The sequence below is a fragment of the Chelon labrosus genome (genome assembly GCF_963514085.1).
Source record: "Chelon labrosus genome assembly, chromosome: 8".
Lineage (NCBI taxonomy): Eukaryota > Metazoa > Chordata > Actinopteri > Mugiliformes > Mugilidae > Chelon > Chelon labrosus.
The window spans coordinates 22,476,921-22,503,500 of record NC_140358.1 but is presented as its reverse complement, the minus strand read 5'-3'; the positions used below and the strand labels follow the sequence as shown (position 1 = coordinate 22,503,500).

At 40.6% G+C, this 26,580-nt stretch overlaps 2 protein-coding genes across 2 annotated transcripts in view; both read right to left on the bottom strand.

The window, feature by feature from the left end:
* Positions 1-347: 347 nt before the first annotated feature.
* st3gal5 (ST3 beta-galactoside alpha-2,3-sialyltransferase 5) lies at positions 348-18,761 on the bottom strand. The gene is made up of 8 exons (XM_084549764.1): positions 18,703-18,761; positions 9,698-9,808; positions 6,941-7,058; positions 4,975-5,184; positions 4,115-4,251; positions 3,837-4,023; positions 3,174-3,332; positions 348-1,748 (listed from the first exon to the last, which is right to left on the bottom strand). Exons 1-8 carry the CDS (start codon positions 18,708-18,710, stop codon positions 1,491-1,493), a joined length of 1,188 nt encoding a protein of 395 aa, XP_084405890.1. The 5' UTR covers positions 18,711-18,761; the 3' UTR covers positions 348-1,490.
* A 199-nt stretch (positions 18,762-18,960) lies between these two features.
* polr1a (RNA polymerase I subunit A) overlaps positions 18,961-26,580 on the bottom strand; it is a 30,361-nt gene continuing 22,741 nt past the window's right edge. Inside the window, exons 32-37 of the mRNA XM_084550425.1 lie at positions 26,415-26,522; positions 23,757-24,035; positions 21,575-21,775; positions 20,296-20,413; positions 20,049-20,213; positions 18,961-19,758 (exon numbers count right to left, since the gene is read on the bottom strand). Of these exons, the coding sequence (XP_084406551.1) occupies positions 19,658-19,758; positions 20,049-20,213; positions 20,296-20,413; positions 21,575-21,775; positions 23,757-24,035; positions 26,415-26,522 (972 nt within the window). The 3' untranslated portion in view covers positions 18,961-19,657. The remainder of the gene's footprint in view (positions 19,759-20,048; positions 20,214-20,295; positions 20,414-21,574; positions 21,776-23,756; positions 24,036-26,414; positions 26,523-26,580) is intronic.

Sequence of the window (26,580 nt, the reverse complement as noted above, 5' to 3'; positions counted from 1 at the left end):
GCATGTCAGAGAATAACATATACCATCCATACTAATCTTAAACTAAACTGAAATTTGTTCTTCCCCAGAGATTATATTTGTGTAAAATCCACGTTGGGACACTTATTTTGAAACTGCAGTTGGCTGATTTCCGGCTATGGAAGTGGCTGTTAAACGATCAAAGGGCGCGTTTTAATGTGAAATGCTCCAAACTTTCAGGAGGGGTCAAACACATGGACTGCATATAAAATAAGTCAAACCCACCCGACCCCACGCCCTCTTTGTCCCCCCACCCCCCCCCCCCCCATTTGTTAAGTAATGTAGAAATAACCGTTTATAAATAATAATAATAACGAACAAGTGTTTTTATTCGGTGTAAAAAGCTTTATGGCGACACCTGCTGGACGAAGGATGCAGCTGCCTCAATACTACACAAATATGTATACGGTTATTTTCTTCGACAGGTAACAACAATTAATTTGTAAATCAGCATAATATGCAAATTTTGCACGTGTTAGTTTACAACTCTTACATCCTGACATCTGCTTTATTGTTCAGACCTTATCTTGATGTCATCTTTAAACATATGAATTGAGTAAACAAACAAACAAACAAACAAACATTAATTGGCTGAAATTAATCATAACAGATGAAAAACTTCACAACTTAAGATATGAAGTGTGTGCAGATGAAACTACATTACAAAGCCAGTAATAATTTAGAATTAAACACATTAAATAAATTACTTTACATTAGCTATCATACTTTTTTTGAAAATTAAAAAAAAAAAGAGTGTGCAGTTGTAGCATAACAAAAAAAACAAAAACAAAACACACATATAGACCTAAAATTGCTATGTTGCTAAATTACAATGAATGTTCTGCTATAGATCACAGTATTCTAGGGGTAGCACATACTGTAACTACACCTTTTAAAGAAATGTATTTTCAGTATTTTCAGCTACTGAAGGTAAGTTGGACTAAATAAATGTCCGATACTGAAACTTTCACATTCCACGTAACTTTGAATTCAGATCCAGTTTGTTCATTTACAAAAAAAAAATGTGCTTCTTCAAAATGCACAGTGACATATTTGATGGGACACATATTGGTCGACAGGGATATACAGTTTGATCCAGTTCATTCTGCTTCCTATGGCCATTTTGAGATGTGATACATGATTAGCACTTAGACAAACCAAATATAGAACTCAAAAACTTAAATAGTTTCCATATTAAATTATCAGATTTGCTGATTTTTCACAAAAAAAAAAAAAAAAAATCTGAAATGTAATGCATTGGATGTGTACGTCATAAGGATGAAAGTGCTGCGTTACATCCCAACGTCTACAAGAAGCACTTTTCAACAAACACAACATATATTATGAGATAAGGTTTTGTTCTTATACGTCTGTAAGTCGTTTGTGCATTTGTATTTCAGTATGTATTATGTTCTTCGAAAAAAGTACTTCACAACAAACAGGAAGTGCTTTGCAGTGAAACGGCTCAGTGGTCAGGCGGGGCAGAAGGAGCAGTGGATCCCCCCCGTCAGGTCAGTGACGGTTCCGTCTCTGACGAGGCTTTGCAGGAGTTGAGTCTCTCTGTCCACATTGTGCATCTTCTGCTGCAGCATGGCGCTCATAGGCAGCTGGTCGTAGTAGTGCAGTGGCATCCCCTTCTCGGACAGGTTGTAGCCAAAGCCTGCCAGGCTTACCTCGTCACACAGCAGACTGGCTAAATTCACTGCGGAGACGCCCAGGGTCGGCACGTTCTGCACAAAATAAAAACAAACACACAAAACAATCTTTTTTTTCCCCAGTTCATGACTACATCCTGTTCCAAACTGAAATACGTAATAATCAAGGTTTCTAAAATCTTGTGCCGTTTGTCATTCATGTATTTTCCAGGTAAACATTTGTTTTCGTCTGCGGGGGTCCTCTCCAGGTGTTCCAGCTGTCACCCACAGTCCAAAAACATGCTCGTTAGGTTAACTGGTGATTCTAAATTGGCCGTAGGTGCACATGTGAGCATAAATGGTTGTTTGTTTGTCTGTGTTAGACCTGTGACAGACTGGCGACCTGTCCTGCCACTTCAGACAGCAGTGGGTGTAAGTTATTTTTTACTGAACATATGCTAAACCACAAGAGACAGAGCTTCTGGATTTACTGAGGTCTCTAAGGCTTTGTTCAGACTGCAGGCAAATGAGATTTTTAGGACGCACTAACAGATTTGATTTGCCAAACTGCAAGGTCATTGAAGTGGTACCAGTGTATGTATCATAAACCACATACCTAGACTATGGACGTGGCTTTAATTTGATGCAATATGTTTTTTGTAGATTTGTCTGAGTAAAGTGCGATCAGACACTCAGGGTGCATCCGAATACCCATACTAACGTACTGTTCAGTAGGTGAGACGCAGTACGCCACAGTAGTAGTACGTCCGAATTCTTAGTAGACATCGACTAGTAGGCGAAAAATACCCGGATGGCCTACTACCTCCACAGTATACAACGGTAGCTCACTACGCTATCCCACAATTCAGCGGGAGCCCGCTAAGCGTAGAAGAAGACGAGCCGCCGGGAAAATCAAATCAGACAAAATGGCTGAGACCGTTGTGACAGCTACAGCTACGACAACCGAAGTTTATAAATGTAAGTATATTAGGATAAATGCTGAGTTTAAAATGTTGGTTGTTTCGAAAATACTTCTCCGAGGTGGCTTTAAAATTTCGCCGGTGTGCGTCATATGTGTCGGCGTCACATGTAAACATCCGGGGTCAAAGGACAGGCAAGATGGCTGCCCAGTACGTCCGAATTGTATGCCTACTACTCGCTCGCATACATAAATAACGTACTAAACTGACAGTTGAGTAGTACATTCTAACCGACGTTAGTATGTACTGACTATTCGGATGCACCCTCAGTATGTCCACGACTGACCTGATTCTTGTCAGTATTGCCATATCCAACGTCTAACACAAGAGGGAGCCACTACAACACAAACAGGCTTATATTTCATATAGTGGAATGTGAACAAAGTAAGGATCCGTTTTCATTTGTCTGTGTTAAAACCCTTCTGTTTAAACATGATAAAAAGACTGCACACTTTAGCAGGTTTGCGCTGTGTTAATCAAGTAGTCAATAGGACTGTCAGAACAGAGAGACATATTTAAATGTACAGGATGTGTCTATTACCTGGTCCCAGCCCCACAGGCGTGGTCCGGGCGGGTCGTATTTCAGGAGGTCTAATGCAGTTTCTCTGATGACTTGCGGGTTTAGAAGTCTGAACCTGGGGGGCTCAAGAGGAATTTGATCTGGAACCTTCTGCCAGAAGAACAGCCAGTCCCACAGAGGCTGCAACACAAAGCACGGCTTTGTTTTTTAGAAACAACTCCTCTTTCCCAAAAGAACGTATTATTTTATAAATCTCTCTTATATACAAAAACTACAGGGGTGTATAAAAGTCTAAGACTTTATACCGAAAGGAAAAGACTATATCTATATTTATACTCATATATGAACAGAAAAGAAAAAGAGAAACAAGCCAATGTGAAAGAAATTGATAGCTGGCAGCGTAATGTCACATGAGCGTTGAGAGGATTGCATGCGAGTAAACCGATGGCAGGAGTCAGATTCGTGAACTGAAAACCAGCTCTGATGGAACTGAAGTCTGCAGAAATATAGTAAAACCACAGAATCTAAAACCGGACTCAGAATCAGGTCATCTTGTATATAACACGTATCATTATTCAGTTTGTCTGAACTCAGGTTTAGTCAACTACATCACAGCTGGATCTCTACAATTTGATAAATTCTAGTTTTATTAAGACGACACAGACAGACACCACTACTACTCACCACAGTGAACTTGTTGATCATAGCAGAGATCCAGCTGATGTCTACACCTTTATACACCACAGCTACAAACACAGATTGTGGGTCTGAGTCGGCCCAGTGGAGTGGTGTACCCTCCGGGTAACTCATCCTGATGCTGGTTCGATTTCCAACATCAACATGATACTCTCCCAGAGGACCGCTGTTTAACCTGAAGGACCAGAGACACAAGAATCAGTCATTCGTTAAGACCGTTATCATCATACTGTACGTGAAGTGGCTTAATAAAGCGTGATTCTAACCTGATTATGGTGTCAAAGCGGTCAATCAGTGGGCCCAGCTCCAGACCTTTGAGAATGCCTCCATTTCCCACGACCACACAGCGGTGACATTTATCTGATGTCTTTTCTGTCTGGCGAACCGACTCCGAGGCTGGCAGCTTGAGAGGAAAATACAACCATTAGATTTATGCTCTGGACAGGACAGGATACTCACAGTCTCACTGTATTAGTGTGATGTGTGTATGCAAATAATGTCCAACAAAGGTTCAAAAAAGGCAACTGGACTTGTAGAGCTTTGGAGAAGACATTTTCTCCAAAACTCTACAAGTCCAGTTGCCTTTTTTAAACCTTTGTCGGATATACCATGACCTGGATGACTGAGAACCTTCACAGACGTATGCAAATAATGTGTTTAGAATCAAATCGTTTTAACCCTCGTGCTACCCTTTTGCATAATCTCTCTCTGTCTGTCCATTCGCTTGGGGTCCCGGAGGCCCCAAGGGTAGCACGAGGGTTAAAGAAATAACTGGACTCCAAATTTTAAAGATTTTGACAGATGTTCAAGGAAAAAGACACAAGTTTAAATGTACCGCTGCTGCTAGACAGTCACATTAGGTCATAAACTCACTCTCAACAATGTAATCAAATGAACACTGCAACTAAGCAATTCCCCTAGTTTATCTTAGTCTAACACACTTTGCGCTCAACAGTACATAAGACCTTTCTCTGACAATAAACAATATCTGAAAATAAACTAGTCCAGAAACACGTGTGTACAAATACTAGTATGTCTAGGTTTTATGTATGTGTCACATGGCCAGGGATTATTAAATGATAGCCAGATTACAACAGAATCAAAGACAGAAAGAAGTTGCACTCACCAGCTTAAGCAGGTCCAGTACTTTGCCTTCAAGGCCTCCGAGCCCAAATGGCGGTGGGTACAGGAAAAGGTCATCAGGCAGCGGCTCATCCTTCCACAGGAAGGGCTGGGTCATGTAACTGGAAGCAGGAAGCTGAGCTACCAAGCTCTGCCTGCTGCCGCTGGAACGACACGGACTCTCCAAAACTCTGAGCACGTGTTCGTGCACTCGCTGCAGTGTAAAAAAAAAAAAGAAAGTATTAGCTTCGAGACACTGACGTTATAACGTGACTAGTTACGTAAAACTCCACCTGAACCACATCTACAGACCGTCTAGTTCAAACAAGTAAAGAATTTTCAGACTGTGCCACTGGGTAACATAAGTTTATAGGCACATGGGGCTGTTTAGTAATAACAGTACTACAGCAGTATTGCATCTGCAGTGAAACAGGTGTTTTGGGTGTAAACACAACTGTTGTGGGTTCTCTGCTGTAAGACGGTGTCACAAAGAAGCTCAGCTCAGACGACCAGGTCATGATAACACACTACCTACTGCTTCTGCCCAAGAATATGGAAGAACTGTGCTGCAGCTCTAAACAGGGCGTTGACGCATGATTTTTTTTTTTTAGGTGTGTAGAAGCTGATCTTTATCCCTGCAGTTAAAACTATTAATAACTGAGTAAATAAAGATTTAGTAGGGCTGTCAAAGTTAAAGTGTTACCTTTACAGCCTGTGGCGTTAACTAATGCCCTGTAGCCTAAAAACTGGCAAAAATCAGAAAGGAAGAAAGCAGAAACATATGAGCAGAAATGGGTAAGGACACGGGTCTTTTGAACGATATGTTTAGCTTCAAAGCCTCGCCAGATTCTTCTCTCTGCAAGAACTAAGTTTTACTGTAAATGTGAACTGAGTTATGAACTGAGCTGCGATTTTTATGAGCAGAACATGTAAAAAAAAGTGTAACCAATAAAAAAGTGCGACTGGATGAAGCCTGACCCTCCCGTTACTCTCTCAATGGTTACGGTAAGTAAAGCATGTCTACATGATGGAGTACATGACTGCCCAGTTACAGCTAAAATGGCCTATTTTTATGAGAAGATGGACCCCAGTTATTGACTATCTTGCCTAAGGCCCCGTCCACACGGAGACGCTTTTTGGTTTGGATGTTTTGCATCGTTTTGGCCGATCGTCCACACGAATCCTGTAAACGCATCGCCCTAAAACGCACTTTCCTGAAACCTGGTCCCAGGCCTTCCACCTCCCGCGAGACGTCTCGTAACAACATCAACAAAAAATGGCGGACTACATGCTCGTGTTCCTGCTGGAGAAGATATTGAGCCTATTAGGGTTACTACCAGGGCAAAACATCATTTCTCCTTGAGTTTGGTTTCTTCTAAAGCCGATTTGTAAACAGCGCTCAAGCTTTATGCGCATGCTCCGCCTCTTCCTCTCCGTTTTTGGTGAATTTCTGAAACTGAAACAGCGCCACCTATAGGCCTGGAATATGAAGTAGCGTGTTGAGACGGATCCGTGTGGACGCAGATATTCTTGAAACGACGCCAGGGAAAACGGAGAGGGGGGAAAAGATCGTTTTCGTACGTGTGGACGAGGCCTAAGACTCTCATACCTTAAAATTTTTAAAACTAGATAAGTGCATATGTGCTCTACCTTTTATACAGTGCTATCTCTGCGTGATGGTCGAGACCGGGTAATTTATTATTATCTGTAATCAACAGATTTCACTATTCAAATAACTCATTTGCAACCTGACAATATGTGCTCACAGTTCACTGCACAACCATTTGTAGATGGTGACCACTTGCGTGTATAGCCGTTGCTTGTGAATTGGAACATGACGATAACATGAAGCTGAGCAGCGTAACAAACAGAGCTCTAACAGGGACATACTTCAGATGGTTGTCTCTCCGGCTGAATTCTCGGCTCAGTGAACCCGACAACCTGAACAACGTGTTCCAGATGGAACTCACCTTTCTATGAGCAGGGCTTACGTGCCACTCGACAGGTTTGGGTGTTTCTGTGTCAATCAGTGGCAGAGAGACCATCACCAAAGAGAGCAAACCTAAAACCAGAAACACACACCTACACCTACACACACACACACACACACCCACACACACAAAAGTATGGTTTGAAACAATGAAAACAAAAAAATGAATCAATGGAAACAACAACTGCTAGCATTTTAAGACCTCATCTACAAAGAGGCTGTGCAGGTTTGTAAATTGGATAAAAAATAAAACAGTGTTCTGCGGGGGTTGAGTTTGAGCCAGAAATGAGATAAGTGATTTATTAACAAAACTGAACAAACTGACTGCATTCCTCAATGAACCCAATTGATTTTTTTTCTCCTCCTAACTGATTGGCTTATGCGTGAAGGAAACCGAGGCTGCACCAAACTTACTTTCGGCAATCCTACTACGACGGAGTATTAGGGCCACATTAAGGAAAAAAAATAAATCACAAACTTCGAGAATAAAGTCGTAACTTACGAGAATAAAGTCATAATTTATGAGAATAAAGTCATATATTACGAGAATAGTCGTTATTTATGAGAATAAAGTCATATATTACGAGAATAAAGTCGTTATTTATGAGAATAAAGTCATATATTACGAGAATAAAGTCGTTATTTATGAGAATAAAGTCGTAACTTATGAGAATAAAGTCGTAATTAATGAGAATAAAGTCATGACTAAATCCGTCAATGCAGCCGTTAATAGCAATGCCATAGGGCTTTAGTTTATCATAAGAATCCATGTGCCATAAGGCGTTGGGGCCTCTGCAGGTGTATTGCCGTGCTCGCCGGAGCTCGACTCCCTCTGGATCCAGAATATTAATAATCAGTCTGATTGTTTCTTGAGACACCACGAAACCCCTCTGATTGGCCCGCTGATGCATCCACCGATAACCCTGCAGTTGACCAGTTCCAGCCATTTCCCCCTCCACAAAAGCAGCGACTTCCTCCAAGTCCGTCTGGTTCTTTCTCCGGAAAAGATGCATTTTCTTGCATATTCTTTTTAAAGTCCTAATACTTATAATGATGTGATGCTGATGTGCCAAAAGATTAAGTATCTCCTTGTTTGTGAAACCTATCCTAAAGTACAACTCCACAAAATCCTCCACGGCCCTCATTTTACCAACTGTCTTCCTCTAAAACAACAGGTTAGAATATTATGACTTTTTTCTCATAAAATTACGACTTTATTCTCATAAGTTACGACTTTATTCTCGAAGTTTGCGATTTTTTTTTCCCTTAATGTGGCCCTAATACTCCGTCGTAATAATCCACTTATAGCACTATCAAAAGAAAATCTATCACTGCTGTGTTATGATCTTAATCACTGTTAACAGAGTCCAGCCTCTTTGCTTTAATTTATAATTTATACTCCACTGTGTTTAAATGCAGCTGGCTTTTTAGAGGCAGCTATAAGCGAATCACCTTAACCTTCAGAAAGTTCCTTTGAGGAAGACTAGACAGTTCTATTCTTTCTGTTATTAATTCTTTCTTCAGCTACAACAGGAAGCTGAAGAGAAGGAATTTTGCACTTTTTGCATCAAGATTCAAAGTAATTTGCCCAAAGATTAGATATTTTTCCACCTAATTTGAATTGCATTCTGGCCACATGGTTTAATCTTTTAAAACAAAACATCTTTGGACCTCTTTCAGGGAAAAACATAACTTTCAATATGACATGAGTGTTTGCACGGTTTTATTCAGGCACGGACTGCAAGCTGCAGCAATGTTTGGCAGCTGGTGGACAATACGGAGGAAATAAAAGACAGGTGTGATGTGGTGTGGTTTACATAAGCAAACAGAGAGATGGAGAGTAGCTCTGGGCAGAAAACTTCCAAAACAGTTTGCAGAGCCTTGACGACCAGATGATTGGTCAACGGGAGGAGAATCGATTATTAAACTTACTGGAGGAGGGCTGTGAAGATACAAGTGAGATGAACCAGCAAGTATCAACTGCTGCTATATAAACTCAAGGTTGGCAAAAAATGATTGTTCAGAGTAGAGGTGGTTTCTAGGGAACTGGTTTGTCCACCACTGCCAACCGGACAGATGCTGAAACCATCAAAGAATGGTTGAAAGGAGACAGCAATGGAATAGTGTGGAAACGGGATGGACTGCAATTTGTGTTTTCTGACACTGCTTCACCAAAGAGCACTATTTGGTGCAACAACCACAGGAAGAGAGCCATTTAAATAATGAAGCTACCACGTCCTGTGTTCACGCGTGAAGCCAAAGTGCGTTTCCTGTGGAGGATTTACGTTTCAGTGGAAAGCACTCAGCAACACACTACGCCCGTGCTAGTAGTTAGAAGAAATGTCGCCTTTCCCCATTCTTTGCATGTGCAAATGAGAGCACGAGATAATAGAACCTGTTTTCACAAGACTTAGGGAACAGGTTCAACTTAAATAAATATGCCATCAGCATGACTGGAGACTTTCCAATTTATTGCTGACAGTGAATGAAATGGCAGAAACATATGTGCATCCACAATTTTGAAGTATATCTTTTCACTACTGTGTGTGTGTGTGTGTGTTTTTTTTTTTTATGTTAAAGTGCTTTTACAAAATCCCCCAAAACGACATGATCTTAAAGCGATTGAATGGCGCTCCTGTTCTGCTTTTTAGGGCGGGACAGAGCAAGACAGATGTCTGTGTAACCACTACACAAGAGAACAGTAGGAGTCTTTGTGGTCATGTTGTGGGAATTTCACCTGAGTGCCGTCCAGCGTTTAGTAAGTTTCATGTTGTTCTCCTTCACAGTGCACGCTGGGAATCTTCTCCCCGCTGAAGACTGAAGCCCTCTGGCTCTCAGCGATCCTGTCCTGGACACAGAGGATGGTCACACACTGTCAACACAAGTCCACTAATCATTAGCCACATTAATGGTCCTTTACGCAAAGCCTTTCCGATTGGATTTTAATCCTCAAAAGACTCTCACATTTCTTGTACGACGTGTAGGGATGGGAATTGATAAGATTTTTACGATTCCAATTCCATTTTCGATTCTGCTTAACGATTCGGTTCTTTATCGATTCCCTTATCGATTCCCATTTGGCAACTTTGCAACATGCAACTTTGACATTCTCTGACTTGGCATGCAATTGAACACATTCACAATCACCTACCGAAATTCAGGGGCATCTACCGTGGCAAATGGGTGTAAGCCTTTTACCACAAACTTAAGTCACTGCTCTGTGACATTCATCTATCCTGGCATGGGTCATTTTACTTTTCCCTGCTTCAGTGAAAGGAGAAGCAACTAGAGGTAGCCGTGAACTGGAGGCAGCACTGCCAGCCTCTGTCTCTCGTGATGGTCATCTAAATGTAACGCATGAGAAGGCATTCATTTAACGTTAACCGTTACTAACCGCAAGTTTTACACAGCTAATATGATAAGGCAGTGTTTGTTAGTTAATTAGTTACCTGCAGTTTTATTAGCCGAGGACATGCTAACGTTGCTGCTGCTGCTGCTGGTGGTGGTTTGAGAACTGTTAGTCCGGAGCGGATCGAAAACGCGACATTCATTTATTGTTACTGCATGCTGTGTACGTAAATGTTTTAGCATGTTAGTGGTATTTCCTCCCTTTGACGATATATCCACGTTGCAAGTATTGCAAGTGGCCCTGTTTTCGTCTTTTTTGGTGAAATACAACCAGACTTTCGCGCGTTTGTTCCGCTTGGGTGCCATGTTTACTATTGACTGAGCGTAAGCTACGCAATGCGCGTGATGACGTCATCGTGCCCACTGGAATCGTTAAGGGAATCGTTTGCAAATTTTGCAAACAATTCAAAGGAATTGAAACACTGGGAACCGGTTCTCAACAAGAACCGGTTTTCGATTCCCATCCCTAACGACGTGTGTTAATAAATAAACTCCTGATTTCTGAAAAAACGCAGAGAAAAATAAACATGAGGAAAAATTCATCAAAGTTGACTTTATGGCAACTCTGAACTATGGAACTAGAAGTAGGCCCTGAAAAGATGACCTAAAGCCAGAGAGATTATGGAGCCAGTCTGGGATTACATGAAGAGACAGAAGACAATAAGACAGACAAGATCCCCAGAAGAAATATTCCCAAATGTTTCCAAGTAGAACCTGCCAAGTACAGTTCAAAACCGTGACAAACAGCGCTCACGTCAAAAAATTCATTTGCTTTAGGAGTTTTTCCTGTTTAATACAATTTGCATGATATTGTGACTTTTTGAATGTATCATTAATGCAAATATGAGAGTCAAATATTTGAAAGGTGATGAATGCGTTATTCTGCGGCTCTAGGGGCCTGCTCAGATCTTGCATTAAAATCCGATCCGAGAGAAGCGATCTCGCGTAATAGACGGGTGAACAAGTTCGACAACTAGTCACAGAGGATGTCACTAATATAAACCCTGTAGAGAGTGATGCTTAGCAACAATGAAATCTATATTTTTGACCTGAATACACGTTGTAGTGCCTCACACAAAGAAAGCCACTGAAGCTTTTCTGCAAGTTTATTGAAGCTTGGCTGTAGCCCACGGCGGCACCTCACTCATTTGGCAAAACCTCACACTCTACCATAAACGCCGTCTCTCACATGGCACATCCACTAATATCAAAGACAAAAAAAAATGAGCTTATCAATACTGTGCGCTGCAGATTGGTATAGGTTATATAAACATAACATTTAATAGTACTTCACGGTGTGTTTTAAGATGGGACAGTGTAGCCGGGTTATAACAAAATGTGGTAACAACCATAACCGGCTCAATTGTCGATGTCTTTTTACGACATCTTTTTTATAATTTAACAATAGTGCAGAGATCAGTAAACAATACCTTGACGTGTGAAGCCAAAGTCGTGACACACACACATAAAAAAACAGCGTTGTTCTCGCCTCTGGAGCGGCGGCAGCGTTAAAATATTCCACCGCGGATGATGCATGTGAACACACGTACCTAAAACTGTATCTTAATGCTCGGTGTGAACCACATAGAGGAGTTCGTTACAGAAACTAAAAATGCAACGAGCGCAGATAAATATGTAAATGAAGATTCAAGTGATGCAAAATAGCGCCTGAGTCCTTTTTATTTTAATTGCGACTGATTTTTGAACATCAGTTTATTAACAGAAGACTGAAGTAAACTGCTTAAAACTGGTACATATTAAAAACATGGATTAGCAGTAAACTTCTAGGTCAACAGTCTAGTCTTGAGTTTTATTCATGAAAATAATCAGACTTTCACAAAAATGCATGTGTCTTTAAACAGGGTTGAGGCTGAAATAAGCGCAGCACCCTGTCAAAGCAACACACGAATCATAAAACAGAATCTCATGTTTCCCCTCAGTGTTTCCATTAATAAATGCCAAACTCTGAATGCTGATCACTTTCACAGTCAGATTATTTAAAAAGAAAAGGATCCTCATAATCACAAACACACAAGCATGAAAGACTCCCATTCATTTAGTCCCAACTGTTTACCATCCTAAGCAAACTCGTAACGACAACGTGGGAGCAGGTGCTGTGTCCCGCGTCCCGCCGTGCGACGTGATGCGGGCATTCAGGTCGTACTCTAATCTCAACTGGTCCCTGAACACAACAGCCGTCCTTCAGTTAAAGCGCATCCATGCCATTGCCGATGTATAGGTCGAGGAGAAAAATTCAGCGCAAATCGTAAAACGTTTCTTGCCTGTACGGCTGAAGCAGGCTCGACGTCGGACGGTACATTTTTGAGATGGACATACTCTCATTATTTTCAGTTTGTTGGAGACAAAGATATGAGGAGCGTAGTAGTTAAGTGCACTTTATGTGCGAAACCAAATGATCTATCTGCGTCCTACGTCGCGAAATAGCACAAGTAACCCAACGAAACATTTAGAGCGGTGCCGCGCCAACATTAAATTAGTGAAAACAAAGCAAACTGAGGACGAAAACGGAGACAAAGCAGTTAAAGGTCTGTTTTTAACTAAAGCTCTGACCCTAGAGTCGCCCCTGACTGCAGCTATTACATTCTTCTGTTGTTAGCCTTAAGCCTAGGAGCATAAGAAGATACATTTAGAATAAGTATATATATATTTGCAGTTATTTTGGTGAAAGTAACCTAAAAGTAATGCAGTAGTAGTGTAATACCTTACAATTCAGAGACAGTAATATTATAATGTAACGCAGGCGTGCCCAACACGTCAATCGCGATCGCCCATTAGATCGTGAAGGCGTTGCGGGTAGATCGCGTGCCATTGGAAAAAAAATGTTTTAGGTGTTAGTCTAAAACGTTTATCTCTTGTACCTCCAAAACAAACAGCAAGACAAACGTTCATCTTTATTTATTTTTTACTTTATATTTGCAACATGCCCTCAGTTCAGCGTGTTGTGGATTTTTTCACAACTTCGAATAAAAAGATCTCAAATCAAAGGTTTTGTCTTTGTGAGTTTTATTGCATCAAACACCGAACAACACAAGCTGTGAATGCCCCGAAGATTCTCTCCCCCGTTTAGGTTTTGCAGGAGTTTTGTAAAAGAAACTACGCGTTGTACAGTTACTTTCTGCTCATTGGTTCTTGTTCCTCTCGTACGATGTTTTGTCTCTGTTAAGTTTGCCCGACAACAGTGTGTGACCTTGTAGATGTTCGTGCGTGAGCAAAAGCAAGAACAATTCACAGAGGCATCTGAGCAGGTGCAAGTGTTTTGTCTACAGGAGTGAATGGGGCACCGAAACGCAGCTTCTAAATAACACGTTATCTGCCACAAAACTCGTTCATTTCATCAATATTTTGTTATGATAGTCGGCACTAAAAATTTCCACTACAAGCGGCACACATGCACAGCCACGCACAACAACTCAAGACTACAGTCTTTCTTAAGGAGACAGAGCTATTTTTCTAAAGCACCAATTTTTCTTGATAAAAATAAAAACAGAGATGGATAGAGCTTTTAACACTGTACCAGCCATTAGTATGATTATATATATCATACTAATGGCTCTTGTCATTAGTGTGGGAACGCTTCTTGCTCTGACACATGGGTAGCTCACTTTAATTTGGTCGTTGTAAAAGCAGCTCGCGAGCCAAAAAAGTGTGGGCACATAATGCATTAAGTTTTTGAAGTAACTTGCCCGACACTGATAACATTTAATAGTACTTCACGGTGTGTTTTAAGATGGGACAGTGTAGCCGGGTTATAACAAAATGTGGTAATAACAATAACCGGCTCAATTGTCGATGTCTTTTTACGACATCTTTTTTATAATTTAACAATAGTGCAGGTCTAACTAACGTCAGGGCAGAGATCAGTAAACAATACCTTGACGTGTGAAGCCAAAGTCATGACACACACACACACACATAAAAAAACAGCGTTGTTCTCGCCTCTGGAGCGGCGGCAGCGTTAAAATATTCCACCGCGGATGATGTATGTGAACACACGTACCTAAAACTGTATCTTAATGTTGAACCACATAGAGGAGTTCGTTACAGAAACTAAAAATGCAACTAGCACAGATAAATATGTAAATGAAGATTCAAGTGATGCAAAATAGCGCCTGAGTCCTTTTTATTTTAATTGCGACTGATTTTTGAACATCAGTTTATTAACAGAAGACTGAAGTAAACTGCTTAAAACTGGTACATATTAAAAACATGGATTAGCAGTAAACTTCTCTAACCTGTAATAGGTCAACAGTCTAGTCTTGAGTTTTATTCATGAAAATAATCAGACTTTCACAAAAATGCATGTGTCTTTAAACAGGGTTGAAGCTGAAATAAGCGCAGCACCCTGTCAAAGCAACACACGAATCATAAAACAGAATCTCATGTTTCCCCTCAGTGTTTCCATTAATAAATGCCAAACTCTGAATGCTGATCACTTTCACAGTGATGCATTCAAAGTCAGCCACTATGTGCAGGCATTCAGGTCGTTTCAGTCAGTTATCGGTTACTCTAATCTCAACTGGTCCCTGAACACAATAGCCGTCCTTCAGTTAAAGCACATCCATGCCATTGCCAACGAATCTAAATCATCCGGTGACACGATTACAGTAAAACCATCCATCATTTCCCCAGCTTTTCAACTCTACGTTGATTTTACATGTAGTTATCCAACTGAAGTCAGTGTTTTAGTAAGAACAATTCCTTGTTGACAAGATCTTGTCACTAACAACAGTTCTTTGTTGACAAGATCTTCTCAACAAGGAACTGTTCTTAGTGTCTCACCTAGTAAAGGTTCAACAAATCGTTGTTGACAAGGTGTGACAAAGCACCAAAAGAAAACACACAGAAACCTAATATGCTAACTAAATAACAGAAGTAAAACATTAACAAATCTCTTTCAATTTCTTTCAAAGCCGGCACAATCATACGCGTACCCAAGTTGAGAACTTTTTATAACACAATATAATCATCATGATCAACAGACTAATAAAAAGACTGTGTTGTGAACATAAAATAAAGGAGAAGTCTAATGAGACAACAGTTAGAAAATTTGCATCAAGGTTTTGACATGGCCATTTGCATCCATTGTGTATGGGAAACTCAAACTCAATGTAGGGAAGCATAGTCCTTTGAGCAGTTGACAGCAGATGTGAAAGAAAAATTATTCCTATACTGAAAAAAAAAAAAAAAGATCGGAAATTCAACTGCAACATGGGGAGAACAGTAAAGACCGCCGCCGTGCCACATATCTGTGAACCCTTAAACACTAACCTGATCGACGACGAGTCTATCCCTCGTGGTGATGTTCAAAATGTTAAAGGGGATAATCTTCTCGCCAGACTAGATAGCTTTGGTGTTTTGAGTTTGGTTTGAAATAAACTGTGATCAGTCATTAAACCCTATAACCTGAAGTACCTTTTGATGTACTGTGAGCAATAAACACAGCACAAAGAAGGTTAAATGAATGTTACAGTAGTACTGCAGTGAGTGTAAGATCTCAGTCTTCATGCATAAGCTGTATATGAACCTGTAATATTATTTATAACGCACTAAAATTGCTGTACTTATTACTGAAGCTGTAACAAGGGCAAAAATTGCATATTAATAAGCTTAAAGTATCATTATATGTGCTTAAAGTTATGACGGTTAACTTAAAGTTTATCTTTTCTTAACCCTCCTGTCGTCCTCGGGTCAATTTGACCCGATTTCAAAACGTAAACTGTCATAACTTTGGTTTTCTTCCATGTAATTGCCTGAAAATTACATGGATGGTCCCCTGCTATGCTCTTTACATCTCAAATTATTTATGACCGTATTTGTTAAAGTATGTGTGTTTTATCAAAATTTATAACACCCGTTGTCTTCCCGCTCATATTTAGTGGTGCAATGGGTCACACTATTGTGGTTTTCAGCACAATTAACACACACACACACACACACCCATCCACACAACCACCCCCACGCGCCCACACCCCGCTGCCACACCCTCACCCCCGCACATACGCACACAAAAACACATGCACTCACATTCATGTATACACATACATACACACACACTCACAAACATGCACATGCACATGCACACACATATCCGCACGTACATCCATCCACCCACAAACACACACAGCCCACAAAACCAAAATCACACACATATACACACACTGACACGTATAAACACACACGCACAGACACACACACACTCATGCGGTGTAATATTTCCAGTCTCTGATGTGCATTCGCCCTCCAGACAACACAAAATGTCGATGCTAAACATTTGTGAACATGTTAATTTCACACCTGTGATATGTCTTTCTCCAATTCTGGACAAGATTTCTCATGAGTACTCTGCGTTGGGACACTGCTTTTAGTAGCACCATGGAGGACAAAAGACCATCCTTGATTATAACAAGAACAAGAGGGAGTCCACAACCTCGACAACGGTAATGCACTTTTTTCCATGTAATATTTAACGATACTCAGTCAGGTCAATGCATTGCGTTCTTGTGTGAAATAAGAATTAATTTGTTGTTTATTACTTTTTTTACAGGTCACCAGTGTATACAGGTGTAAACGGATTGCCGCCCCCTGTCTGAGGCTAACCCTCATGGACACACACACACGCTTGCACTGTATTTCTGTGTTTATTATTTTATAAAGAAGATCAAAGAAAGAGTTTTTAAAATAAATGCTGCACTTTGCAAAATTATATTTCTTTACTCTCTTATTTTTGAAAACAAGTGCATCAGTCAGTTTTGACCTTGGGGTATCCTGACTAATGGTTTACATATACTAATCAGTAGTTGTGCCAAATAACTAATACTAACTTCTATATTAGGTTTATTTTCATAAAACAGGTCTAAAAGAAGTTTAAAATGTGTGGTGATGACTTGTCATGAAGTAGGCCAAAAAATATCTAACACAGAATGGTGTCATCATTTTACACATTTTGCATTGTAACCAATTGAAAAAGCACAGGACAACCGGTGTGTCTATTTGCTGCCATTAAAAAAAAAAAAAAAAAAAATCAAAAAGGTTTCAAAACAATATCCTGCCTGAACATTGACACATACCAGCCTATGATAATGGATCAACACATATGCCATATTTTTTATTTATTTTTTACTCAAAAAACGAGTTGTACTTTTTTGTAAATTAGTTGTATCGTACCATAAAAAAACTAAACTAAATATAAAATTTATGTTAATGTATTGGAAACAAGTTCAATTAAAAAGGTGAAACAAAAATTTTTTAGACATCATGTTTTATAAGCAGTCAAAAGGTGTGTCTATTTGCTGCCATTTAAAAAAAAAATCAAAAAGGTTTCAAAACAATATCCTGCCTGAACATTGACATATACCTGCCTGTGATAATGGATCAACACATATGCCAAATTTTTTATTTTTTTTTTACTCAAAAAACGAGTTGTACTTTTTGTAAATTTGTTGTATCGTACCATAAAAAAAACAAAACTAAATATAAAATTTATGTTAATGTGTTGGAAACAAGTTCAATTAAAAAGGTGAAACAAAAATTTTCTAAAAAATTTTTTACACATCATGTTTTATAAGCAGTCAAAACAGCCCGGGAGGACAAAAGGTGCGTAGTAAACGCTTAGACAACAGGAGGGTTAATACTAAATAGGAGGACTTAAGGTGTTGAGCGGTAAAGTTTGTCTAGGTGTGTAAATAGTCCTACTATTATAGCTGCTTGTGTTTGATAAGCTAGCTCGATGCCACTCATCTTCATGCAGCCAGAAAAAAAATAACGCTTCCATTTAAAACAACGGGAAACGTACGTGTATCTATCTAATTTATCCAGAGATCTCAGAGGGGGGGAAAAAAAAGAAAAAAGACACTGATGATTTGAATTTATACCGGTTTAACTGCTGCTCGGCACTAGTTCAGTAAAGGGCGGCTGCTGTGTGGTTTGATAACATGACTGTACTGTAGAAGCTGCTTAGCAAGACGTTATTCAAGTGGTTTAAATGTGGAAAAACTGAATATAATGAATGTAAAAAGAAGGTCGCATATCGGTGCAAATCAGGTAAATTAACGTCACTGAACAGTGTTGCCCAAAAACCGGATAAAAAAGGGGAAAAAAGAAGAAGAAAATAAAAAAAAGCCACTTTTAAGTTGCCTGTTAATTAACTGCACCGTTTAACGTGCTAGCAGACTGACCGTTAGCCGCTTCTCCTGAATTAGACGACAACGGGTAGGCAAACGGCAACCGTAAACGCGTTTACACGGCGTCGGCAAAGGATTTATCCTTTAAAAATACATTTTTCTTGCATAGTTTTCGTTGCCTTTGAGTACTTACCTTTCCATAAACACCAGCGACGCATCATGACTGCTCTCCGTGTCTAGTAAACGACCAGCAGCTACATATTGGGGTACACACACACAGCCTGCCCACTGAGGTGATCAGCCAATCAGAGGCTTCAGCAGCCGTCATCATTTCCGGTTCTTTCGTAATAAAAGCTCATGTCCTTCTGGCCACCAGGGAAAAAAACATTGTCCAATCTCAGTTTTCCCAATTTTGTAAGGTAATTAGATATTTATTTTATTTATTTTTAAGATCTCATATAACCGATGGATGACATTTTCCTTAATGATAAACAGAAAGGTACCCTTCACATTTGGTATCACTGAAAAGCCCTAAATGTGTCCTCTGTAGATAGCAAAAGGAGTTAATTCAGTAGTACGCAGAGGGTTTACAAATGTCCTCCATAGAGGACAAATCTGAATGATTGGCAGTCAGGAGGATAATCATATCTGAGCAGGTCATGTCTACCACTGGGCTCACAGATCCAGTAAAGACATCTGAACTCAAATTAATCATTACATTTGACAAACAAACACACTACATTACACATTTCTCTTAAATTTTATTATTAAATACAAAAAATAAATGAACACTTTGTTTTTCTAACAGTCTTCAAGGCTTCCAATAATGGCACCGTGTATGCTGCATTTAATTTCTCTGCTGGAAACTCCCACTCCACTCTGCATCGTTTTACACAGTATAATACAGCAATTATCGCTCATCCCCAGACGAAAATCTATCGTCCGTCAATTATCAGCAGACATTTTTAACTCTCAGATTAATAGATTCCACCGCAACATTTGGCGTGAGAGCTCAGTATTCAGGAAACTGGAATACAAGATGTTACGCGTCTGTCTTTATCCATGCCCTCTAGCATCGTTGTAATAGTTCAGCAGAACGGGGTGACTCCGCTCGTGTCACCAAATATGCGACCACAGTAGCCGCTGACCTACTGCAGAGGTTGTTTGAGTTCAAACAGTCCAGTTCCACCTTTGACCACCTTACCCACCACCAGGCAAGCTGAGGGCGAAACCAGCTCATCATGTGACCCTGAGAAACAAAGAAGAGCAGCCATAAATAAAAAAAAAATACAAAGGAAGGCAGTTGCTCTAAGATTACAGAATCTAAAAGGCCCCAGCTTCCCTGGAGCATTGTCTTTCACTGATAACACAATGGAAGCTGTGGTCACTTTAGACATGTGACAAAGATACACTCTATACTTAGAGCTGTTGTTGCACTGACAATAGAGCGACGCACACAGATGAGTTGACTTCAGCTTTAGAGCCTTTCTTATTATAGCACTTTCTATACTGTTATTTTGATTATCACTCATTCCTCACCCAGCATGGTAGCCTGTTTTAGGAATTTATAGCTGGTCTCAAAGGTCATCTGTTGCAGAGGAGAGGAGTTGGACCTGATGGCGTGCCGGTTCAGCGGCTTATATACACCTTCGAAACACATGTAGTCTGCCACCAGTGACAGATGTCTGGGGTCAACCTCGATACCTGGGGACACACAAGAGATATACATGATCTGAGTGCTCCTGAGAGCTTTGGGTTTTGTTTGGGTGTCTAAGCGTGCGTGTACCATAGACGGCGAAGACATCCTTGATCTCCTTCTCTATGACCTTCAGAGCCACCTCTATCCCATAGGTCTTAGCCATGGCATGGACCTCATTAGAGTACAGCCTGTTGATGTTCAAGATCTGGAAAGAAAAATATAGTCTCAGTACTAGTAACACTAACTGCGAAGTCATGATTATGGCAATAAAAATGAAGATGAAAGAGATTTGTCACGTGACATGGTGAAATTTTAACAAGATTCCTCACTGGGTATCAAATAAATAACAGCAAAGTCATGATTATGGCAATAAAGATGAAGATGAAAGAGATTTTATGTGACATGGTGAAGTTTTAACAAGATTCCTCACTGGGTATCAAATAAATAACAGCTTCTATTCTTATCTCTGGTACAATATGGTGGCATCTTCCAGATATCCTGTCCCTAAAAAAAAAAGTTTAAATACCTTTTCACAAGTTTCACAACATTTGCAATTACGACCGGTGAGAATTTAAATTAATATCTTGGAATTTATTATTTAGACCTGACTAATCAAAGTAAAATAATAAAATCTTAAATATATGTGTTGACTCTGCATTGATCCCCTTTTGGTAAATGCAAACTGGCCAAAAATCTAAGCAACTCCAACTTACGATACTATTCTTCTGTGGGCTTAAAGCTACAGCATAGAAAATTTGTCTCCCCCTTCTGGCAGTGAGAGTAATTACACAAACGATTTTGACAAAAGGCGTATTAGAGGCACGTCTACAGACAAAGACAAATTTGCACCAGTGGAAATCTGTGTTTGACCTCACCTATGTTCTACTTCATGCTCCCTGACCACCATACATGGTGAATTCATAGAACCCAAGTTACATTAATAACTCCTGTTTCTCCGCCATGCCCCCAGTCTACACCATCCCTGATGTGGAGGTTGCTATGCTGACATATAACACAGCGCTACCTGGTGTAGATTACTTTAATCAGCATTGTCTGAACTTGTTTGGAAAGGGCTTGTCAAAAGCATTATAGCCTGAAGTTAAACCATTTTTTTAGGCTTCAGTTAAATTAGACAGTCTTGCTAAAATGATCTTTACCAGCCAGATTAAAACACAATTCATGAGGAAAAACAAACAAAAGTCAAAACCATTTCATGGTTATTAGAGAAATAATAACAATTGACACAAAACTAAGAAAGACCTTAGAGTAAAATGATTAATTTTGCTGTATTGGGAAATACGTCTTTAAACCTTAAAGCCAGTTAAAACCAAAAGGCCCGACATAGTAAATAATACCGCCTACGTACATCACTGTACTTGAACATTTCATGCATGTTGATGCCCTCCGTGTTGAGAACGGTTTCTTTTTCTCCTTTTTTGGTTGTGGTTTCACTCAGCAGGCAGCGTGTCAAGCCCTTGGTTTCCATGATGACTGCGTTCTGGGCCAGTGATGACAGGACTGAGGTCAGGTCGAAATGCACCTTGCTCACCGGCAAGACCAGGTCGACCTTTGAAGAGGGAGACAACAGGTGGATGAAGAGGGTGAATGAATGACAATGTTGGCCTTTATACCTACATGGTGGGAGGCTTCCGTGTTTTAACATGCGCTAATCACTGGCGGTTTTAAAAACACAGAGGTTTGTGCTCACCTCCCTAAGGGCGAAGTTTGGTTGTGTAAGTGTTAAAAATGTTACAGCTGCTGTTATTCACTGAAATACAGCATGTGTCACGTTACCCAGAATAAGCAGAAATCAACAAGAGCGTGACATGTGGTCAACACAAAGGTTTCAGACTAACTGTCACCATGTTAAACTTTTACTGGTTTCCGGGAAGTTCTTTTAAAATGGCCCACAATACACAATATCATGGCAACGTGTGCTGCACAAGCATCCCTGACTGTAATAGGGAAACCTGTCCATGCGTACAAGAACAGCTGCATCCTCTACTCAGGGAAAACTATTGGTTGCTTGGAGATCCAGATCCGGGGTACACCCTGGACAGGTCTTTGGACAGGTCTTTGGACGGGGGGGGACCCACGCAGACATAGGGAGAACATGCAAAGGCCCCAGTCGGCCTGGATTTGAACCTTCTTGCTGTGAGGCATCAGTGCTAACCACCACGTCACTGCACCACCCCCAAACACCACAATACTTTCCAATTGAAGATCCCTAGGATTACAAGTTAATTTCAAGTCCAAATTCATCCAATCCATCTGTTCAAAAGTGTTTCCAATACCAAAAAACAGGGATTTGTGGAAGTGTATGATGGCACAGACAAAGGAGCTTTCAGAGGGTTTCTGAGAAAGAGTTGTTGTTGTTCATCAGGCTGGAAAAGGTCACAAAAACCATCTCTTAAGAGTTTGGAATCCACAAATCCACAGTCAGAGAGACTGTGAACAAATGGAGATTCAAGACGACTGTTATCCTCCACAGGAGTGGACAAAGACAGATAATAGTCTGAGAGGTCACAAAGGAGCCCAGGGTAACTTCTAAACAACTAAAGGCCAGTCTCACATTGGCTAATGCTGATGTTTATGAATCCACCATCAGGAGGACACTGAACAACGTAGACATTTCTCTCTAAAAAGAAAATTTCTGATCATCTGCAGCTTTCTAAACATCACGTGGACAAACCAGAAGACTACTGGGACAATTGTGGACAGATGAGTCCAAAGTTATTTGGTTTAAACGAGAGGCGTCATGTCTGGAGATGAAACAACTCTGCATTCCAGCATCAGAACCTCATCCCGTTCATGATCCCGTTAGGGGTGGTAATGTCCTTGTTTGGGCCTGTTTTACTGCATCTCGGGGCCAGGATGGCTTTTCATCATTGATGGGCCAATGAATTCTGAATTACGCCAGAGGCTTCTAAAAAAAAAAAAATGTCAGGACATGTCTGTCCGTGAGCTGAATCTGGAGAGAAACTAGGTCATGCAACAAGACAGCGAGCCCAAGAGCACAAGTCGTTCCAAAAAAGAATGGTTAAAGAAGAACAGAAACTAATGTCTAGGAACAACCAAGTCAAAGCCCTGACCTTTATCCAGTAGAAACGTTGTTGAAGGACTTACAGCAAGGAATGGGCTCCAAGCCGCTGTAGATGACTGATGAGAAGCTACAGGAAATCCCTTTAATTTGTCTGATTGGGTTCTCTTTGTCTACTTTCAGGACTTTGCTGATGTCGTCAAAAAATGTGCAATACTTTTAAGCAGCAGTGCACAGTGTGCCTCATATATCAGAATGCAGAAACAACATGAAAAGAAGACATCTACAACTGCGAACAAACTACATTATAAAGCATTATATATAAATTATATATGAATGAATGATTATTTTAAGTAGCTCAAGACATCAGTACCATTTTCTGCTCTTAACAGGAATATATTAAAATATAAAAGATTTGTGACAGGACTAAGTCTAATCTAAAAATGGAGGCACAAAGTTTAAGAGTAATCATATCTAAAATCTGCTTGGTAAACGTGTCGAAACTCACCTCGCACCACAGCTCATGCTGGTCATCGTAGCAGTATCTCTCTATCGCCGAGTTTGACGCTAAAACGGAGTTCACTCTCATCTGAAACGAGGAGTCTTCTCCTGCCTGCCTCTTTTCTCGTTTCTTCTTCTTTTTCTCCACACTCACTCCTTCAGACTCTGGCACAGATTCCGCCAACACGGTCGTCTCTGCGCCCTCCTCCTTCTCCTCCACCTCCTCCTGGTCGTCTTTTTCCTCGGCATCATCGCCTTCGTCCTCATCCTCGCTGTCATAGTCGACCTGGAGAGGAGAGGAGAGGAGAGGAGAGGAGAGCAGGTGGGGATGAATCACGGTGTACTGACAGGTTTGATGTGCTATTGTGAACCACAGTGTGAGATCACATTACCAAATACTGTTAACTAAACAACATGTCAAACCGCTTCCTGTACTCAGAATGGCAAGTACAAAATTAAAGTACACATCTAATCCATCGCAAACATCTACAATGAGAATATCTTATTCTTATCATACCAATCAGTGTGATTCTATTAAAGGTGCAGTAGGCAGGATTGCAAAGATCCAGGACTTAGCCAAAAAATTTGAACATCGACAACTTCTCAGTCCCTCCCCACTTTCCGCTCAAGCCCAAAACGGTCTCCCAAGCCCCTCCCCCCCACAAGGGAGAGCTGTGCACGATAGAGCGCGTGCATATCGGCCCTGGAATACTGTGCACGAGCAGAGAACCGAGAGAGAGCGAGTAAACAAACTAGCATGGAACACACCGACGTAACAACAACAAAATAGTTTTTATAATACCCTTCGTTATTGCTAAATAATTTTAGGTCAAAATATTTAGCAATAGTCAACTTTAGGACAAAACCAAGGTTTGGATGTTTCTGAAAGTAGCCTACATCGGTGATGTTTGCTATCAGTAACAGTTAGAAGCATTCATTGTGGCGTTTTATTCCACAGTTTAGATTTATCAATTTGCTATGTGGTAGATATATGACCGCTACCTGTTGATGTGGTTAGACGTTTGAGAGTGAAGCTGAGGCACAGGCCTCAGACGAGGATCACGTCCCGGCTCCTTCTACACGCCCATGGACAAGTGGTGCGAGGTGGTGGAGGGAGGGGAGGGCGCTATGAAATGCGTGTCCATGAGCAGTGATTGACACTCTGTTAGATACACCCCTGGACGTGATTGGTGCATCTGAATGTGGAGCGGTGGATGTCTTGCAAATCGCGCTACTGGCTCTAGGAGGGGCCAGGGGAGCCGAATTTTTTTTTTAAATGACCTGCTTCATGCAATTATACTTGAACATAGGGTCAGTTTCAGCAAATATGACAGAAAGTTAGTTTTATAAAACTTGCCTACTGCACCTTTAAGAGACTAGGCAAAATTAGCACCGGAAATTATCTGTGTGTGTGTGTTCAAATGTTCATAAATACAAATATAGACATAGACAAAATGTCTTTTTACCTCTCTGCAAGAACCAACAAATTTGATCAAGAACAAGAACAACGGGACGTGGACAACGAGAGGCACTTTTCTTATTTTCGGATATCGACCAGTCGTTTTGATGACAGTTTCCGTCACAGTATGCCGATCTCTACCCAGGAAAAATGAGCGAATATTAGCATCCCCATTAACCACGCCCACTTCCAATTTCTGACCAATCACAGAATAGTCGTCGGACACGCGTTGGTAATTTGCTACTGCTATGGTTCGTCCTCAACCTCAGAATCGGAAAGATATATAAAGATATACGCAGATCTAAATATCTCCTGAAGGAATACGAATTACACAAAAGTTATATGGGTGAGTAAACGACCGTATTTTATGCCAGAAAAAAGGTCCAGGTTGTAAAAACAGTAGTTCCCCTTTAACAGTCAAATTCATTTTGTATGTGATCAGACTTTTAGACGAATCAAAGCAATGCAGACTTTCTTTAAGGACTTCTGCCTCTGTAAAGAACTTTACCGATGCTAGTTTTTGTTTTTTGTCACATGGCTCTAGAGCAGAGTTTTTCAACACCTAGGGGGTCCGCAACCCCTAGGGAGGCCCATAGGTGTTTTAACACCTTAACTTGGATCCAAACCAACGTGATAACACTTCAAACACCAACTAGACAGTGGTAGACCAGTAGTGAGCGGTTTATACCTTGGCATCAAGAGCTGTGCAAGTATAAATGGGTCGCACCAGCGTAGACTACATACGTCAGTTAGTGCGTCTATGTCCCACGGAGGTGTAAACCGCACTTAACAGTCACATTCCTTTGGTGTGTAATCACACTTTCAGACTTTGCTTGAAGACTTCTGCCTCCTAGCCCTTTGGTGTTTTAATACCTTGACTTGGATCCAAACTAACGTGATAACACTTTAAAGTCACTCAACAAACACAAACAAGGCAGAGGTACACCACTAACCAACTTGTGCTGCAAGGTTCAAATGGCTGTTTGTGATTAGCGTCTAATGTAGTTAGTACACCAACTGTGAATACATTCCTCATACAGCTTCTCTTCAGATAATCCAAATTATTCCTTGAACAAACACCCATACCAAATGGAAATGTTCAGACATGTCTGGAGCTATAGTAAGCGGTGAATGTTGGAATGCTTTCCAGGAACCTCTACTCAGCTTTAACGTCTCACCTCCAATGAGCGTTATCTATCTTCTTACCTCCTCTTCCTGTTTGTCTCTTCTCTTGGCGTCCGAAGCATCGGCGTCTCCTTCGTCTGCCAGGCCATCAACAATCTCTCTCTCCTCCTCTCCCTCCACATCATCTAACTGGAGATTGATAACAAAACAAAAGTCACCAGGGAAAAGAAAACTTCACAACAAATAT

Bases quoted from the DNA above. Each gene is read 5' to 3' on its own strand.
- st3gal5 (XM_084549764.1), bottom strand. The intron at 4,252-4,974 runs GTGAGTGCAACT...TTTCCTCTCAAG, and splicing joins TACTGGACCTGCTTAAGCTG to CTGCCAGCCTCGGAGTCGGT. The intron at 4,024-4,114 runs GTTAGAATCACG...CTGGTCCTTCAG, and splicing joins CGCTTTGACACCATAATCAG to GTTAAACAGCGGTCCTCTGG.